The sequence below is a fragment of the Zymoseptoria tritici genome, chromosome 1, assembly GCF_000219625.1.
Source record: "Zymoseptoria tritici IPO323 chromosome 1, whole genome shotgun sequence".
In the NCBI taxonomy this organism is placed as follows: domain Eukaryota; kingdom Fungi; phylum Ascomycota; class Dothideomycetes; order Mycosphaerellales; family Mycosphaerellaceae; genus Zymoseptoria; species Zymoseptoria tritici.
Window position 1 is genome coordinate 2,642,958 of NC_018218.1, and position 17,029 is coordinate 2,659,986.

Below are 17,029 nucleotides of genomic sequence, written 5' to 3' on the forward strand. Positions count from 1 at the left end.
TCGAATCAAATCGATCATCACAATTTTTGAACCCATTCCGAGAAGCCGCTCGATCATGATCGATGTCTCTTGGAGGTGTTGCCGGTATTGCACTGCCGCCGGCTGACGCCTATCACTTTTCATCATGCCTTTGGTCTTCAGATGACCAGAGTCTGGAGAAGAGATTCGAATCGTCTGTACGTGTGACGTGGTAGCGGAAACGGCAAGGCAATGGACGCAACCTCCCATATATACTCGGAGGGTCGTCAAATTTTGAAGCCTCGAGCTTCAATTTGAAGGGCAGAGTTTGATATTTCCAGGTTACCACGATGGGAAACGCTTCTTGAACAACACACATACGTCTTGCACATCAAGATGGCAAACAACAGCCGCAGCACTGGCGTGATCCAGCCTGGGATCTTCGAGGATCTCCAAAAGAAAATCGACGATGACAGCGCCATCAAAGACGTATGACGATCAACCTCAGCAAATGTCAACCAGTTTTTCCACCTACTAACGATCAGATGTGAAGGCCCTCCGTGACATCGTTCAATCCATCGAGAAGACAAGTGAGCAAGAAGAAAGACAAACTACCATGAAAAGACAACGTTCTAACAATCTACAAGATCGAACAACTCAGTCCATCCTCTCCCGAGCACATTCTACCGCCACATCGGGCCGTCAGTGAAATCCTTCCTTCAGAGAATGGACAGAATGCTCATCTCCTCACAGTGCCCGCAGTAGTAGCAGCCGCCGAGGCCAACATTGCCCTCGAAACCGAGACCATTCAAATGCTATCGAAAGTTGCCTCGGGCCACCCATACTATCGATTCAACTACTCCTGGAGCAGACAGATGGAGAGCTCGGTATGAGTAGTGTCTGTCTTTGGACAATTTTCTCAGACGCTCACATCTACTCTTTAGTGCTTTTCGATCCTGCTGTGCGGCTGGCTGGGAGGCTTCGGCAAGGGTCAGACGGGCTCGCTGCTGACCATTGAAGAGGTTGGCGCTGTTATGAGAGGTATGGACGAGATTATGCTTGGTTGTTGCGATGGGCTAATGTCCGCAAAGTGCCAGTCAATCTCAAGGACCGCGATGCGTTCCACCTGACGATCGAGGAGTACCTGCTCTCGCTCATTACGCTGCTGGAAGACCTCGTAAGTCGATGCTCACTGTTTTGGAACGCATCCTCTGACCAAACGCAGTCTCGACTGGCACGCAACTCTGTTACACTCGGCGACTACCGTCGTCCTCTCCTGATCAGTCAGTTCATCAAGGACGTCTTTGCAGGATTCCAGATCCTAAACCTCAAGAACGACTCCCTGCGAAAGCGCAGCGATGGCATCAAGTACAAGGTGAAGGAAGTGGAAGATGTGGTGTACGACCTCAGTCTTCGCGGTCTGTTGCCAAAGGATTGAGGGATAGCATGAGAGGTGAATGGTGCGAGTGGAGATCGCGATGCTCGAGGCGGTGTTTCTGCCGTACATGCTGCGGAGCAACAATCCGGCGCACGCAGACTTCCGAACTGCACGTGCATCCAGCCGCCGGGGCTGCTATAGTACATGGCGAAGGGCGGAGTGGAGGGAAAATCTGCTCCATAGCAGAGGAGTTCCATCGTGCCAGACACATGCAGTGTAGCGCACGAAGCCCATCGCATCACCCATGTCTTCCTTCCACTGCGAGATTTCTGCCTTCCTTCCGTGTAGTTCCACTTCGTCTCTACCTTCCCATGCCAATACCTCCATTTTGCTGTGCCATTTGCGCATTCTGCTCCTGAAACCTCTCGCCGAGTCGCTCAGAGCTCTTGAGGAACTTGTCCACACAGCGCATCACGCAACCCTCCTCTTTGCTTTGCAAGCTCTTGGAGCTGAAGTCGTTCACGCAATCGTTGAAGCATCTTTGGACCAGGTTGGAGTACATCTGGGTGGAGATGTGTTAGCAATGGTTCGACAATTCAGACTCGATGGATCGATAGCGCACATTCATGAAATCTTTCATCTGCTTCCTCTCCATTCGGCTTTGCAGCTCGCGCTGCTCGGCGGCGTTGAGCCTGAGATGATGTTAGTTAAGAGGCTCCGGCATCATTCATTAATGATCTCGTGACGAACATTTCCATGCCGCTCATGATGGGCTAGAAGTCTGATGAAATGGTTGTATGGTTCTTTGAAGGTCTCAGGAAGATACGTGCTCCGTTGATGGTTTGTGAAGTCGTAAGATCGATGTCGTGGTTATCGCAAGTCGATGGACGTCGTTCGGATCCTTACGACCAACTGCGAACCTCGAAGTAAGCTCGGGAGCAACCGCCCAGCCAGGGCAACCTGAACGCTTCCTCACTTTTCACTTTTCAACAGTACAAGGCAATGCTGCTGCATCTTTATTGATCAGCTGGGTATGTTATGCTCGCTGTCAAGGTACAGATATTGGACATGCTCCGTGACCTTTGGCCCTACACTCTGCAAGATGTTGACGCGGCTGCATTGCAGAGAAAGCAAGTTCTATCGGCCGTTGGTGATGGTGTTGATCCATCAACCACATGAACGCTGTGCTCTTGGCTGGCAGCGCGCTATAAATAGTCAAAACTGCGAACGAGGGAAGTGGGAAGAGATGAGGCTGTCGACACACGACACATCTCGTCCATAACACTGTTGTAACTTCGCAACAGGAATCAACCTCCAAAACGCAGGACAGTGAGACAGAGTGCAGTGGTGTCGCTGTAAGGGTCCAAGATTGTGCTTGTTCTCCTGGTCGTGCGGCCGGTGCTTTTAGTCTCTCGACCTGGACTCAAGCAAGTGCAGCTCCTCTCCTCTCCTCCCCTCCGTGACCTCTCCACATTTCGCACCACGCCTCTCGCGCGCACCTGCGCCGCCGATGCTGGTATAACGAGCCCGCCGTGGCCGCCCTCGTCGTCGCATTTGATTGCGTCGTGCTCACGACCAGCACCACCGGCCTTGTTCGCGCGCGCGCCCAAGCACTCGAAGCTACCACCTTGAGACCGACGACGAGGCCGACATCGACATCGACAGCTCCAGCGACCACCAATCGCGACATCTCGAATTGACACCATCCATACAAGACACGGCACGTCGAGAACGCGCATGTTGTGATCAGGCGCCGCGATCGCGACCTCACCACCGCCCATCATGGCTTCCGGGCCTTCAACAGCTGCTATAGGCGCCAGCGGTCCCAAGCCCACGCCTCTGCCAACGCACAGCGAGTCTGGAAAAGAGAAGAAGGATCTGGCTAGCTGGTGGAAGAACTTCAAGAGGAGTGACAAGAAGGGTCATGAGCCAGGTACGTTTGAAAGCAAACGACCATCCTACGCAGGTCTCCAAGCGTCGCGTCAATTGATGAGAGGCTTTGGAGACCACACAGGGCCGTTCGCGCCAATCTGGTCTGGACATCTTCTGACATGCGAATTCACTAGTCGCAACACCAGGTATCTTTGGTGTCCCTCTCCAGACCAGCATACGATATGCAAACGTTGCGATCAGCTTGTTTAATGAAGAGGGTCAAAGCTACATCTACGGCTATGTGCCAATCGTCGTCGCCAAGTGCGGAGTCTTCCTCAAGGATAAAGGTAATTCGAGCTGATGCCGGATGTCTGGCTTCCAGTCGCGCTGACTCTCTGGCGTAGCAACTGATGTTGAGGGCATCTTCCGACTTGCCGGAAGCGAGAAGCGCATCAAGGAGCTCAAGGTCGCTTTCGACAGCCCAGACCGCTATGGCAAAGGTTTGGACTGGACTGGATATACAGTCCACGATGCCGCGAACATTCTCCGACGCTACTTCAACCAATTGCCGGAGCCTATAATTCCTCTGGAATTTTATCAAAGGTTCCGCGATCCATTGAGGAATCATCAAGCTCAGGCTGTGGGGGCGATCGAGGCGCAGAGTCCGAGTGAGGGCGAATTTGACCATGTCGCTGCCATCAGAGTCTACCAAAGTCTCATCACAGAACTGCCGCCTTTAAACCGCCAACTGCTTTTGTACATTCTCGACCTGTTGGCAGTTTTCGCCAGCAAATCCGACATGAACAAGATGACTACTCACAACCTCGCCGCAATCTTTCAGCCCGGCATCCTGAACCATCCGCAGCACGGAATGGCACCTGAAGAATACCGCTTGAGTCAGGATGTGCTCATTTTCCTGATAGAGAATCAAGACAGCTTCCTCATCGGGATGCAAGGAACCGCAGCAGACCCGGAAACTGTGAGAGAGGTCCAGAGTGGTGCTCCCGCCAAGGGTCCCGCAACTCCGACAACACCAAGCCGGGCCAAGACTGTCATCGGTCGTTCTACCTCGAATTCGAGTGTAGCCGCGGAGAGTGTACGCAAATGGGGTAGCATCCGCCGAAACGTCTCTGTGTCGAGTAAGCACAGCAAACAATCGGAGAGCGTTGTACAGACAGGCAGCCCTGTGGCCACACCTCCTACACCTACCGGCGCCGTGCACAGAAGTAACACTGTTCCCTCAAGGCGTGGTGTCAGTGCCACGCACTCGCCTCGATTCACGCGCGATAGGCACTCGGGCTCTCCATCTCCGAATACGTCTCCAAATCCAGGCCCGTCAGGAGATGCAGGCAAGTCCGACGCGCAGCCACAGCGACCTGTCACGGCTGAGCGCACACCTGCTGGGCCAACGGCTTTAGCCACGAAAACGGAGCCATCTACTACCGCAGACCGGTCGGAGTCACTTCAGAACACTCCCATCGCTGCCGCGGCTCCAGCGTCCCTCCAGCGGAGTTCTGGCCCGACCAGTTCTGAAACATTGGTTCCCGTTACCGCGCCTATCGAAACAAGATCGGCATCCTTCAACGAGGCAACCACGCCAGTGGCAACGACTGGCGCCAACAAGTCCTCACCGTCTTCAAGGGATCACCAGACGCCAGCACGGGACTTCACTCCGGTGATCCCGCCGCGGATCAGCAGCGACAGATCAACCAACAATTCCGCCAGCAACACTCCTTCGAATTCGAATACGTCAGGTCGCAAGTTCCTCGATATCCTGCAATTGTCTCCTGAAGGAGAAGGGCGAAAGCCGAACAAGCTGAGGAAGAAGCGTCAGCCAGGATCGGCCATGTCGAGCGCACATTCATCTACCCACTCATTGGACGAACGCGCCGAGAGATACTACGAGCCAGCCCAGCACCCTAGGATGATCTCACCTGGTCGCGCTGGAAGCGCAGACATGCGCGGTGTGACAGACAACAACGTCATCTCCCAGAGTGCTCAGGTGCCAGCTACGCCGCAACGTACTACGACAGACGCGACAACGAAGCCAGCGATTTCACCCTCAAATTCAATGCGATCTCACACCGACGTTTCAGACGCAGACATGGTAGGCGACGACATGCCATTCAGCGATTCCGAGCACCCCGAGAAAAAGAAGCGAAATCGATGGCGTTTCTCTCGCTCGCAGGACAAGCCGGAGGCGCCTACAACCCCTGGAAACCATCCATTTGGAACAATGACGGGCCGAGAACAAGCGATGTCCCGATCTACAATCGGCAGCGGAGGGTCATACCCGCGGAAAAGTCTGCAGCAAGACGCGCCTCCGTTGGCAAGCGTCGGCACCGAGCCTGTTCCTGGATCATCGCCTGATCAGCGTGGCATCCATCCTGCGGCAACATCTGATGTGGTCTTCTCAGATTCTGAACGGGAGAGAAAGGGACCCATGTCGTGGCTGAGGAACAAACTCCATGAGCGAAAGGAAAAGGACGCCGAGAAGCGGTCTCAGACGCCGGATCGTGCGGGCCACGAGCGTAATAAGAGCAAGAGTGACGTGTTGCTTACCGCGGAGTCCCGTTCTATCCGTGGAAGTTCTATTGACGACAAGCGACCCAGCTTGGAACGACCCGTCACGACTGCATCTCAAACCACGGCAACACCGGCGACTGAAGGTCTTGCAGCTGCCGGAGATACTCCCGTCCACAAGACGCAAGGAGAGAATGTCGAACCGACTGTGGAGACGAAGACGGAGCCGAATTTGGAGTCAAAGCCGGAGACCAATCAAGAAAGCATTGCCGGCGCCAAGGTGACAGATTCGGTGTGAGGAACATCGTTGATCAGGAGCCCTTCGTCCAGCCTCTCCGGCTTCGTCGTGCTGGCTCGTGTGGATCGTGGCGAGCCTCCAGCAGACAGATCGCGTTCCCGTCCATGGTTCGCGGATGAGAGGGAGCATAGGAAGCAATGAACAAAGTTTTAGGTATCAGACTGATCGCGATACGAGACCGCGTGTTTCCAAGCCGCCGAGAGAATTTTCTTTTTAGTATTAATGCGGAGAGAGGGAGGATGATGAGCGGGAGCAGAGGAGAATGAGAACAGATGGGAAGAGGAAGTGTAGGCCTGGCCGGCCCGCGGAGACGCTTGCTGTACATAAAAGTGGCGAGACCGCGGGAATGTAAGAAAGGTCGTGTTGTGCTGCTGCATGGGCGGGAGCCAAGAATAATCCTACACTTTCCGAACATGGTATAGGGTTGGTCGCCTTGTCCTGGTGCTCTCATGCTTCGAGGCAGAGCACAGGCGGAACACTTCAGATGCTGTACTGGGTATGATTGGAACGTGAGGACTGGCGGACGTCTATTCCAACAAGCTTCCGTGGTGTGTACTGGAAATAGAAGACGAGAGCTCTGGTATTGATGACGAAGCGGAGCCCCCACGCACATGGATACCTTCGATCCATCATCCCGGTGGTCGGATCCTTCATGCACGCGGCGGTGGAACAGAACCACGAGCTGCGTGACACGATCCTCCGTTTCATCGACTGCATGGCCGCTCCTCATCGGATTGAGGTCCACGACAAGAGTATGCCGTCTTGGCTGCTGCCGCTTCGAAGATACGGAAAGACATGTCCTTTGTCACTCGCACATAGGAGGGCACTAGGGCATATGTCGCCGAATTTAGAGTGCGGTCTTGTCATGCAGGATACGAATGTGTTGCTAAATTCGAGCTTGACCGGGAACTCAATAGGTGCAGGGCAAAAGTACCTAAGCAGTGGTAGCTGCTGTGCACTCTGGACTTTTCGTTCCTGCCCGGCAGCCATGTTGCTGGGTCCTGTCGTTTGTCAAGTCGAAACGACTCTGCAAAGGTACAGTCGTCGCCCATCACCTTGAATCAATTGGCAGCGGTGTACATAGGTCGAGTTCATGAATGGATGCAAGAGTGGAACATGGGGCCAACCTAGCATGCACCAAGCCAGTCGGCCCCATGCGATCTACATCGTATTCGACGTCAGAACGGACAAGAGCGCGCGGCTGCACTCTTCCTTGGTTTTGTCAGTTCTTGGACGCGTAGGCAAAATCGCTTCTCGGAGGATCTTTGGGTGAGATAGCTTATATGATCCACTCCAATGCATTGCTCTTGCCACCTCCGCGCTGTCACGGCTCGCTTCCAGTGCACGATCACTTCTTCCTTTCTCGTCAGCATACAGCTCTGTTATATTAGCACCGTTTCTTCGTGACATCTCAATTCAACCAGACCTTCAGACAGGGATACAGCACTGCAGCGACATCTCCCAGCCCACCATCTCTAGCGGCGGCCAACTTTTGCGACGCTCCCAGTCACGCAGTCCTCCTCAAGCCACAACCGCGTCTAAAGTTCAGAGGTGCGACGACCGCATTGATTCGATTGTGCGTGGAACCTTCTTACCGATGTCTTTCTTTCCCAGTGCATAGGCATTGGGACTTCCTCGTTCCTGTCCGTTCAGAAGCTGACATGAGTGCTTGTTGCTAGTCCTCGACATTTCGTGGTCCGACCGAGAGCAGGTCTCCACAGCTCCCAAGTCCAACGTCATATCCGCATACCAACCCTCGAAATGCCTTCGATCCGATCAATACTCCTGGTTGGACTTCCGCTGGCTGCGTTATGTCAAGAATTGTTCGACTCGAGAAGAGCTGCAGATGTGCAACGACATGGCATTGTTGGAGCTGGCCGCAACGCCATTGAAAGAGCAGTGGATATGGCTGGAGGAGAGCTTGATTCCGAGAGATATCTGGGAAAGCGGCAGGACTCGAATGGCACAGTGGCAGCTACAGTGACCGTGTCCGACGTCGTCACGGCCACCGTCTCTTCCTCGCCGACTCCTGATACTACGACTTCCTCTTCCTCCTCCCAAGGTCAGTCCAGTTCTACTCTTCTTGCAAGCTCTTCGGTAGCTCAAGACCCGGTGTCGACAGAAACCATCATTTCTGTTCCGACGACGCTCGTTTCCGTGCCGATCACGACGGAGCAGCCATCTGGGACGACCAGCACCGAAGGTCAGACCTTTCCTTCCATAATTGCATCTTCTTCTACTACTTTGTTCTCTGCCGCCGCATCTTCGTCGTCGTTCGTTTCTTCAGAGCTAGGCTCATCATCGATTGCAGCTCCTTCGTTCTCTGCCGCCGCATCTTCTTCAGAGCTAGGCTCATCATCGATTGCAGCTCCTTCGTCGTCCGCAGAGCCTTCATCGACGCCACCAGTCGTCGATACCACCGCATCCGAGCCCGCACCCGAAACGTCGAGCAGTCCAGCGAGCCAGCCCTCCAGCACGCCTGCGAGCAATAGTCCGGTAAGTTCCTGTGCAGCGATTCCAGATTCGTCCCAACAACCTGACCCCTTTCTAGTCATCTTCTGCTGTACTACCTACCACTACAGCTGCATTGCCTTCGCGGACTACCTTTGCGGTGATCAATTCGGCAGGTAGCGTCGTGACCTCTGTCCCGCAAGTCGCTACAGTATCCGACGCGAGTGGGGAGGGAATAGTCTTGACATCTCCGACTCCCGGTGGTGAGATGCCGTTCAAATTGCACCTCCGTTCCCGCGATACTGATCTCTTCCTTGCAGGCGTTTACACGAATACGAAATCCGGCGGCGATGTTGCCGTTGTGACCTATACGCCCGACGGTGGCACCGTCAGCGAAGTGCGTTACCTCACCGAGACTCTTCCCAACGGATCCGCGTCGATCAGGACGTCATATGCCACTGTGGGCGCGCCTGCGAGTCCTACGGCAGGCGGATCGTCCAACTCTGGATCAGGCAGCGATGCACCGCAACTCCAATCCGGTGCAGCAATTTCATCGACATGGTATGCTGCCGAGGCGGCAGTGATGCTTGGAGCGGCCGTCGGTGTGGCTGCGATGATGCTGTAAGATATATGGGAATGGAGTGCGTTCCGTGTATGAATGTTGTACCTAGGTGGAGGTTGATGGCCGAATTGAACACATAACGATGGACATATGGGTAATTGCATAGCGGAACTGGCAGCGAGCTTGATGAGAATATGAAATGTATACACATGTCAATGCTGCAACTGTTCGAATCTGTCCCAGAGTGAGCGTCCTAGAGCTCGAGGTACCTTTAGCTGCGTTGAGCTCTATCACTCGACTCATGTTTTGCAATCGATCGCTTCCTCCTTTGCTTTCGGAACTTCGATAAGTTGAGGATTCTCCGTTTCTTTACTCGACCACAGCCTCGACTGCATTTCGACCGATATCCTCGGTTGGCCAAATCCAGTGGCACGTCCAACAACGATGGCAACAGCCATGAGAACTCCCAGCAGGCGATGATGCAGAGCTTGTAGAGATTTGCAGTCCTCCATGTCTCCAAATTCTGTACAATTCATCTATTACATTTTTGTGATTCAATCTTCCGGTTCCTTCCATTCAACTGATCTTCATCTTCCTCCCTCTTAAGAGCCAGCCACCCGCCACCTTGCCCAGCACAGCACCTCCATACATCCCACAAATAATCGTAACCGGCCACTTCTGCCACTCGCGATCCCAGTCCAGCGGAATTGGCACAGCTCCCACCCAAGCTCCTACGACCGCGCCCAGCGCCATTCCATATGTCTCGTCGACCGGCTGTTGCAAACTCGCGAGCGCTAGCCATGTGGGCGCGTGAAGACCGTGGACGTAGAAGAGTGGTGGAGTCGTGAGGAGGGCGAGGTGGACGGCTAGGAGAAGCGTGTGGAGGTGATGCGAGATGAGCGGCGCGCCGAACAGGATGGCGGCTATGTAGAGGACGGGAGCGGATAGTGTGAGCGTCAGCACGAAAGAGAGGAACGCGGGCTGTTTGTATGTTAGCATTGAGGAGAGTCAAAGGAGAGAGTCGAAGTACCACTAGCTTTGACCCGAGATCTGGCACTGGTTTGGGCAGTTTCTTTTGGCCTGGTTTGGATTTGGGAGGTGGTGGTGCTTGACTGTTGACCGGAAGACAGAATACGCAGTATACTGCTTGTATGATCGCGACCGTGGGCGCCAGTGCAAGCAACGTATTGACGGGGTCGCCAACCAATCTCCCAAAAAATACGGGCAATAGGGAGGCCAGTAGGATCGGGTGCAGGTTGGCCACAAGTTGTGATGTTTGATCCTGCAGCAGAGCCACTGACTTGATCTCTGTCTCGTCTGCCGCCATGTTGTCCTCCTCTTCAGTGTGTTGTCTTTCGTAAGAGTCGAAGATGGAAAGAAGGTAAAGTACCTGAATGGAAAGTAAAGCGGAGCCAGGTCCGCCAGGTCGACTTCACTCACTGCCGAACAACGTTAAATTTGAACCCTGCTCTAGCCCCGCTTGTCTGACGTTAGCTCTCACTGCCCGCTCTGCGCTGTGGTGGGGGACGGGAATTTGGGGCATATATTACAATAGCAAGGTACGTTGCCAACATGACGATGGTGTGTTTCATCCTCATTTACTTGCTCTCTACATATACTTCAACGTTACAGACAATACCTTCAACATGGCGGGTTCACAAACGGTAATCCAGCACGGACAGAGCAGATCAGCGACCATTACGACCAACGATACCGACAACACGGTCCGCTTCGAACTCAAACCAAACCATGGCGCCTCTATTCCAGACAGTGAAGCCTTCGGAGAGGCTTTTGGGAACACATCCAAACCCTTGACCGTCTGGCAAAAGGAACAGAACATCGACCCATCTCAACAGATCAAGATTGTCAAACTCGCTCACATGCGATACCAACATCCAGACTTGGACACGATCACGAAGTTTCTGGTCGACTTTGGCATGCACGTCGCCAAGAGGACCCACGACGAGATCTGGTACCGCGGCTACGGTTCCGATCAATACGTCTACTACGCTCGCAAAGGCGAGAAGCAGTTCCTCGGCGGCACTTTCGAAGTCGAATCCCAAGCGGATTTGGAGAAAGCTGCTACTCTCCCCGGAGCGAGCGACATCGTCGACTTGAGCGATGCGCCAGGTGGCGGGAAGATGGTCACAGCCTACGACCCAGAAGGTTTCCCCATCAACCTGATGTACGGCCAAACACCCGCCAGCGTCGGCGAGTACCCCGACAAAGTCATCTACAACGACGAAACAGACAAGCCTCGCGTTCGGAAGTTCAATCGCTTCACGCCCGGTCCAGCCGCCGTGCATAAACTCGGCCACTACGGACTATGCGTACAAAAGTTCCCCGAGCAGGTAGAGTGGTATACGCGAACCTTCAACTTTGCTCCCACAGACTTCCTGCACGTACCGGATGATGCGAGTGGCGGCAAAACGAAGAAGGAAGTGGCCGTGTTCCTGCACATCGATCGTGGCGATGATCCGGTTGACCATCACACTTTCTTCATGTCGACGAATCGAACGAAGCATGTGCATCATGCGTCGTTTGAGGTGCATGATTTCGATACGCAGCAGCTGGGACATCAGTGGTTGGCGAAGCAGAAGTACACTTCTGTCTGGGGAGTAGGAAGGCATATTCTGGGCAGTCAGATCTTCGATTACTGGTGGGATACGACAGGCAACATGATCGAGGTGAGTGAAGGACGGAATCCTTGGATCGATATTGCACTGTCTGAGCCATGGCTGATTTTTCCACTTGTGTAGCATTACTGTGATGGTGACCTTGTCAATAAGGATACCCCCGTAGGCTGGTGCGATGCGGGTGACGAGTCTTTGGCGGTGTGGGGACCTGAGGTGCCGACCTGGTTTTTGGACTAATGGGAAATGGTTCTTGTAGGACAAGCGGCGTATAGTCTTGGGGTGTTTATGCAGGGCTGTTATGATACCATGATTCCGAAATCCGAGGTGCTTCTAAGTGGACACCAGAATCTAGACGCTGTCGTGACCCAACGCCGAGCGATGCTGCAGTAGAAACAAACGTTGTCCTTGACCACGGTCTAAGCACGATCCTGTCTCCGCCTCAAATTTCGCGTCCGCTTCATCAACTTCTTGTACTTGTGCTTCTTCATCTTCAGTTTCCGTTGGCGCTTAACGGAAATGAGCATCATCTTCTGTTTCGATGCCGCGGATGGATCCCTCCTCACGAAATCATTGACATCATACTTCTCGCCCATCTTCTCCCTCTGACTCCGAAGATAGTCCTCCGCGCGCAATCGCATGCGTTCTCGAAAAGGAAATCGACGTGGCGTTTGCATCGGGGTGTGGTCAACCGGACTTGGTACGCGGTACATGGGCGAAACCGATGCTGCCGTCCATGTCCTCTCGCCGTTCGCGCTCGTGGACTCGGTGAGGAAAATCGTGGCAGCATAGCTCTTTTTCTGCGTTTTCCCCGGCTTCTTCGCCGCTTTATCTGCAGCCTTTTGCTCTTCGGGAAATGGCTGAGGTGCGGGAGGTGCACTGAACGGCCTAAACGATGCAACAATCTCATCCACGCTCTTCAATCTCGGTGCTCCATCGAGATGCCTCACGCCATCTTGATTGCTCTGACTCTCCTGTAAGATCTCGAACCGCATGGCATCGTCTTGTGCACTATTCGATCCCAGATCGAGGTTCTCGAACAAGCCCTTGAGAGCGTACGTGACATCCTCCGGACGACCCTCCGCCGAGTTGCCATTTCCCCATGGATCCACTTCTCTCGTCGTTTCAAAAATGTTGTCAAATGCACTCGCGCGAGATGGAGGCGGTATCGTGGTCGAGAGGGATAGCGGTCTGTGGAGCGAGAAGAAGGACGATACTGAGAGATCTGGCGGTTATTAGTTTGGCGTTGAAAGGACAAGGCAGCTGCCGACATACCAGTAGAGTTCAAATGTTGCGTTCCCGGCACCGCTGGAAGGCCAGCGAATTGATCTCCAAGCTTGCCAACATCCGCTGCAGCGCGTGATCTCTTGGTCTTGTTAATGCGTTTGGAGGCTTTGTTCTGTGGATCGGATCCCGCGAGCTCTGCGGATGCTTTGGTCGCGGGTGCCGGCTTGGTGTCGTTGGGGTTGCTCTCAGGTGGACACGACGAGGCCTTGCTGCTGGAGTGTCGACGCTGATGCGAGCGGCGAGTAGCGACACACGGCGGGCTTCGGTGAGCGGAGGTGGAGGAGCTCGAGGCGGAGGAGATGGCGGCGGCGCAGGAGGCTCGGTGGGCGACACGCACAGCCTTGGTCGAGAACATGGTGAAGGCCGTGAAGGTGAATTATGCACAGCGGTGCCTCGCTGGCGTTTGTTAGGATATGGAGTGATCAGCAAGGCTGTCTGTGATAGACGCTCACGGTGAGGTGAAGCCGCCGCGGGAGAGCTTGGAGGAGAGCACGTGATCTATGGAGATACCAGGATGCTATTCCCGTCCTTTGCCTTCACACAGATAACACCTAGCGACCAGATGACTGCACATTGATCAGCCGCAGCTCTCGACCCCGCACATGAGACAGAATCTCTTTTCCCTCGGAAAAGCATATAGACATCGCCTGAACGAGGTCTTGCGAAAGCGGTACGAAACAGCGAGCGAGGGAGTTGTCTGCGAACTCTAGCACGGAATCAGGCGTTTCCGAGTGAAGATCACCTAGTCTCGATCAGTTGAATGCAGCGACCGCCGCATCTTTAGAAAGACCAGTACTCCCTTGTGATCTTCGGAAGAAAACAACAACCTTTGCTCATACATCCTCGCCGTCTCAAGCCATCATGGCAGCCCCCAAGGACAGCGAAAAGGCGCCCGATGCCCATCGCGAACTTCCATCAAAGGAGACTGTTCAGAAAGCCGGCGAGCATATGATCAAAGACGAAACCGGTAACGAAATCGCCTTCAAGACCCTCTACGCCGACAAGCCCGCCGACGAACGTCAACTGATTGTCTTCGTTCGCCACTTCTTCTGCGGTGTAAGCTTCATTGACTACTCTCCAGGCATATTTGAGAGATTGCTTGCTAACCGCCACCATATCAACAACAGAGTTGCGAACTTTACACCCAAGCACTAGCCCGCGACCTGCCTTTGGACAAATTAGCGGCCGCGAAAACAACCCTCACAATCATCGGCTGCGGTGAGCCGGTCTGCATCGAGGACTGGCGAAAACGTACGGGATGTCCCTACAAGATCTATGCCGATCCGAAGCGTCAGCTGTACAGCACGCTCGACATGTTGGCCGGCTTCAAAGCCATGCCGGACGAAATGCCCGAGTAGTGAGTTGAATACGAGGGTCGGCGCGTGAACGATGTTGCTGACTTCTGTGTAGCCACTCGAAGAGCCTGTTCGGTGTGATCAAGACGTCATCGTGGAATGCTTTGACCTCGGGGCCGAAGAAGATGCTGAGTGGTGGACCGGCGTATCAGGTGCGTTTGTCGAGACTTTACCCGCGAAAGGCGTGCGTGTACTCACACTTTCACAGCAAGGTGGAGACTGGCTCTTCCAGAATGGAGAGGTCAAGTGGGTGCACAGAATGAGGAATTCCGCTGATCATGCCGAGACGAGCGAGCTGAAGGAGGTCCTGGGAGTGGTGGCCTGAAATTAACGGCAGTTTGTGGCATCGAGTGGAGGCTTCCATTGTTGGACCTGATATACCCTTTTGCTAGTTTCACTTTGGAGCAGCAGTTTGTTGTGACGATCGAATGTTGAAGCAGCATCATGGGGATAGAACATTTTGCTTTCTTCAGACTTCCACATGCTAGTGTTTGCTCGACAGCATCTGGCTTTTGCGGGCGTTCTTCTATGCTGGTATCGCAACTCATCTATCTCCTCCAAGCTTCTTCAAAGCATGCACACCCTGCTCCTCCCACTCCTGCTTCGATACCCACATGGCATCTTTATCCGCCATGATATTCGCGAGCACCGCACCGCCCAAAAACACCATGTGCCGTCTCCGCGGCGGATCCTCTATTCTGACCTTGAATTTGCCCAAACGCTCCGGGTTGCCACCCAGCACTTTTGTAAGCCACAGCTGCTTGATCTCCTTTTCCATGCGAGAAGGCAGACCAGGGTACATACTGCTTCCTCCTGATAGCACAATCGCCTTGTAGAGGGAGGAGCGAATATCGACGTCGGCGGACTGAATTGTGTTGAAGAGGAATTCGGCGATGCCGGGTTGTTCGACGTCCACGAGGTGAGGCTGGAACAGACATTCCGGCGCTTCGAATCGTTCGCTGCCGACTCGGATGACGCGGCCGTCAGGGAGGGTGTAAGATTCAACAAGAACAGTGGTGTCCTCGCTGAGACGCTGGTCAAGCGCAAGGTCGTAGGAAACATAGCAGAGCTTCTCCTTGATCGCACGGACCGTCTCAAAATCCGCCGTTCGGTTCAAAGCGTAACCTCGACGAGTGAGCAGTGAGATTAGATTGCGGGTGACGTCTCTTCCAGCAACGTCCAGTCTTCGGGTGAGGTGGTTCAACACCGTGCTCTCGTAAACGGGAACGATATGTGTGACTCCGTCTCCTGAATCGACCACCACACCGGATGAAAGACCTTGCGCGTATAGAGCGAGCACTGCCTGAATGGCGACGTAGAGTCCGCCAAAGTTGTAGCGCTCAAACATGACCTCTGCCATCTGTTCGCGGTTCTTGAGCGGGTTCATCGGCGGTTCTGTGAGCAGAATTTTGCGGCCAGTCGGGTCGATCTGCATCTTTTCGTTGAAAGTGTAGTCCCACAGGTGCTGCATGTCGTCCCATCGCTTGACAATGCCGTTCTCCATCTGTTGAGCAGGAAAGCGGTCAGTCCTATGCGCGTAACCACAATGTCCCACGCCTTGCGAGCCCATACGTATTCCATACCGGATATGTGATTTGAAGCATTGATCGCGCCGCTGCGGCTTCGTCTCCGCACATGATGTCCTTCAGCTGAATGTCTCCTGCCGTCTGCTCTTCTGTTCGTAATATGGGTCGTCCGACGATCGAGGGGTATTGGTGCTCCGGGAAGTTCTGCGCAACTGATGCTTAGCCATTGTTCTCGTCATACGGCCTGTCGAGCGGTGCGTACTTGACCGGCGTAGCCAACCTTGAGGAAACCGGTACCTCCATCGAGTACTGAGAGTGTTGTTAGAGAGGTCGTCCTTTGGCGTGGGCGCAATGCATACCAATCGGCGCCTCCGCCATGGTCGCAGGTGATTATTTGTTTGGCAAAGAGTTGGGAGTCTGAGGTTGCAATGTGGAGTCAAAGACGGCGGTCGAGCTTCTCGTGGTTGCGCAATGGTTTGGTATGGCGTTGCCTTGGGCCGTGGAGTCCACGAAACAATGTGGGGCTGAACGAGACCAGGCGGGCTGCTTCGTCAGAGGCACTGCTGCACGGCACTGAATCGCGCACCACCTCACGCCTACAGTTCAGGACAACTCCCTACACCTCAATATCTCAGTCACAGCACTGGTTGTAATGTCAAAAAACGAACTGCATTTATCGCGGCGAAGAGAAGTCAGATGTTATGTACAAGGACAGCGTCATGCTTGACGAGCCAGAAATCGACTGAAGCCACAAGACCATCCACAGAGGAAGGCCTGCGCTCAACACAAGTCGATGACTTGTGTACGCTGTCCGTCCACCGACGCAAGTCTGGAGTGCAGATCTGCAGAGTGCAAGGAAGCATCTCTCATGCCATTTGATTCCCCGCGCTGTCCCAAAGATCCTCCTCTCTGCTGCGTCCATCTCTCGCCACGATAATGGGAACCCCAAGGAGTCCCAGGTGATAGGAAAAACCAAACGATCCGTGCACTAACAGGCACCGAGCCTGCAGCGCAAAAGAGATCGTGCACGGGATGAATCTGTTGCTCGGCGAGCGAAGCTGGGCCCTCAAAAATGCTGAAATTGCGCAAAAGCATGGTCATGAAGTGGTCAGGGTATCATATAGAAAAGCTGCTGGTACGTTGCTCTGGTCTCACGACCTGCAAGGCCGCGCGGGAAAAGCTGACG

At 54.1% G+C, this 17,029-nt stretch overlaps 8 protein-coding genes across 8 annotated transcripts; 5 read left to right on the forward strand and 3 right to left on the reverse strand.

Moving 5' to 3' along the window:
* Positions 1 to 341: 341 nt before the first annotated feature.
* On the forward strand, positions 342 to 1,778 carry MYCGRDRAFT_98465 (uncharacterized protein; the record flags this gene model as incomplete). The annotated part of the gene is made up of 7 exons (XM_003856211.1): positions 342 to 447; positions 512 to 548; positions 606 to 659; positions 712 to 845; positions 903 to 996; positions 1,047 to 1,135; positions 1,184 to 1,778. 7 exons carry the CDS (start codon positions 355 to 357, stop codon positions 1,394 to 1,396), a joined length of 714 nt encoding a protein of 237 aa, XP_003856259.1.
* A 1,340-nt stretch (positions 1,779 to 3,118) lies between these two features.
* On the forward strand, positions 3,119 to 6,029 carry MYCGRDRAFT_107174 (uncharacterized protein; the record flags this gene model as incomplete). The annotated part of the gene is made up of 3 exons (XM_003856212.1): positions 3,119 to 3,269; positions 3,403 to 3,555; positions 3,613 to 6,029. The coding sequence occupies 3 exons, from the start codon at positions 3,119 to 3,121 to the stop codon at positions 6,027 to 6,029; spliced, it is 2,721 nt and encodes a 906-aa protein (XP_003856260.1).
* A 652-nt stretch (positions 6,030 to 6,681) lies between these two features.
* On the forward strand, positions 6,682 to 9,182 carry MYCGRDRAFT_107175 (Ca2+-modulated nonselective cation channel polycystin; the record flags this gene model as incomplete). The annotated part of the gene is made up of 9 exons (XM_003856213.1): positions 6,682 to 6,781; positions 6,953 to 7,064; positions 7,495 to 7,605; positions 7,709 to 8,091; positions 8,152 to 8,232; positions 8,341 to 8,525; positions 8,581 to 8,743; positions 8,801 to 9,101; positions 9,152 to 9,182. 9 exons carry the CDS (start codon positions 6,682 to 6,684, stop codon positions 9,180 to 9,182), a joined length of 1,467 nt encoding a protein of 488 aa, XP_003856261.1.
* Positions 9,183 to 9,618: 436 nt separating this feature from the next.
* On the reverse strand, positions 9,619 to 10,369 carry MYCGRDRAFT_89342 (uncharacterized protein; the record flags this gene model as incomplete). The annotated part of the gene is made up of 2 exons (XM_003857349.1): positions 9,619 to 10,023; positions 10,073 to 10,369. The coding sequence occupies 2 exons, from the start codon at positions 10,367 to 10,369 to the stop codon at positions 9,619 to 9,621; spliced, it is 702 nt and encodes a 233-aa protein (XP_003857397.1).
* Positions 10,370 to 10,635: 266 nt separating this feature from the next.
* Positions 10,636 to 11,915, forward strand: MYCGRDRAFT_66016 (uncharacterized protein; the record flags this gene model as incomplete). The annotated part of the gene is made up of 2 exons (XM_003856214.1): positions 10,636 to 11,729; positions 11,802 to 11,915. 2 exons carry the CDS (start codon positions 10,689 to 10,691, stop codon positions 11,913 to 11,915), a joined length of 1,155 nt encoding a protein of 384 aa, XP_003856262.1.
* Positions 11,916 to 12,574: 659 nt separating this feature from the next.
* MYCGRDRAFT_102398 (uncharacterized protein) lies at positions 12,575 to 13,352 on the reverse strand (the record flags this gene model as incomplete). The annotated part of the gene is made up of 2 exons (XM_003857348.1): positions 12,575 to 12,900; positions 12,951 to 13,352. Coding segments are annotated over 2 exons (693 nt in total), but the record flags the coding sequence as incomplete, so codon positions are not given.
* A 471-nt stretch (positions 13,353 to 13,823) lies between these two features.
* MYCGRDRAFT_35012 (uncharacterized protein) lies at positions 13,824 to 14,642 on the forward strand (the record flags this gene model as incomplete). Its single annotated transcript, XM_003856215.1, has 4 exons — positions 13,824 to 14,016; positions 14,118 to 14,319; positions 14,373 to 14,469; positions 14,526 to 14,642. The coding sequence occupies 4 exons, from the start codon at positions 13,824 to 13,826 to the stop codon at positions 14,640 to 14,642; spliced, it is 609 nt and encodes a 202-aa protein (XP_003856263.1).
* Positions 14,643 to 14,861: 219 nt separating this feature from the next.
* On the reverse strand, positions 14,862 to 16,311 carry ARP2401 (actin-related protein, ARP2 class; the record flags this gene model as incomplete). The annotated part of the gene is made up of 4 exons (XM_003857347.1): positions 14,862 to 15,821; positions 15,901 to 16,047; positions 16,106 to 16,152; positions 16,203 to 16,311. 4 exons carry the CDS (start codon positions 16,219 to 16,221, stop codon positions 14,862 to 14,864), a joined length of 1,173 nt encoding a protein of 390 aa, XP_003857395.1.
* Positions 16,312 to 17,029: the final 718 nt, after the last annotated feature.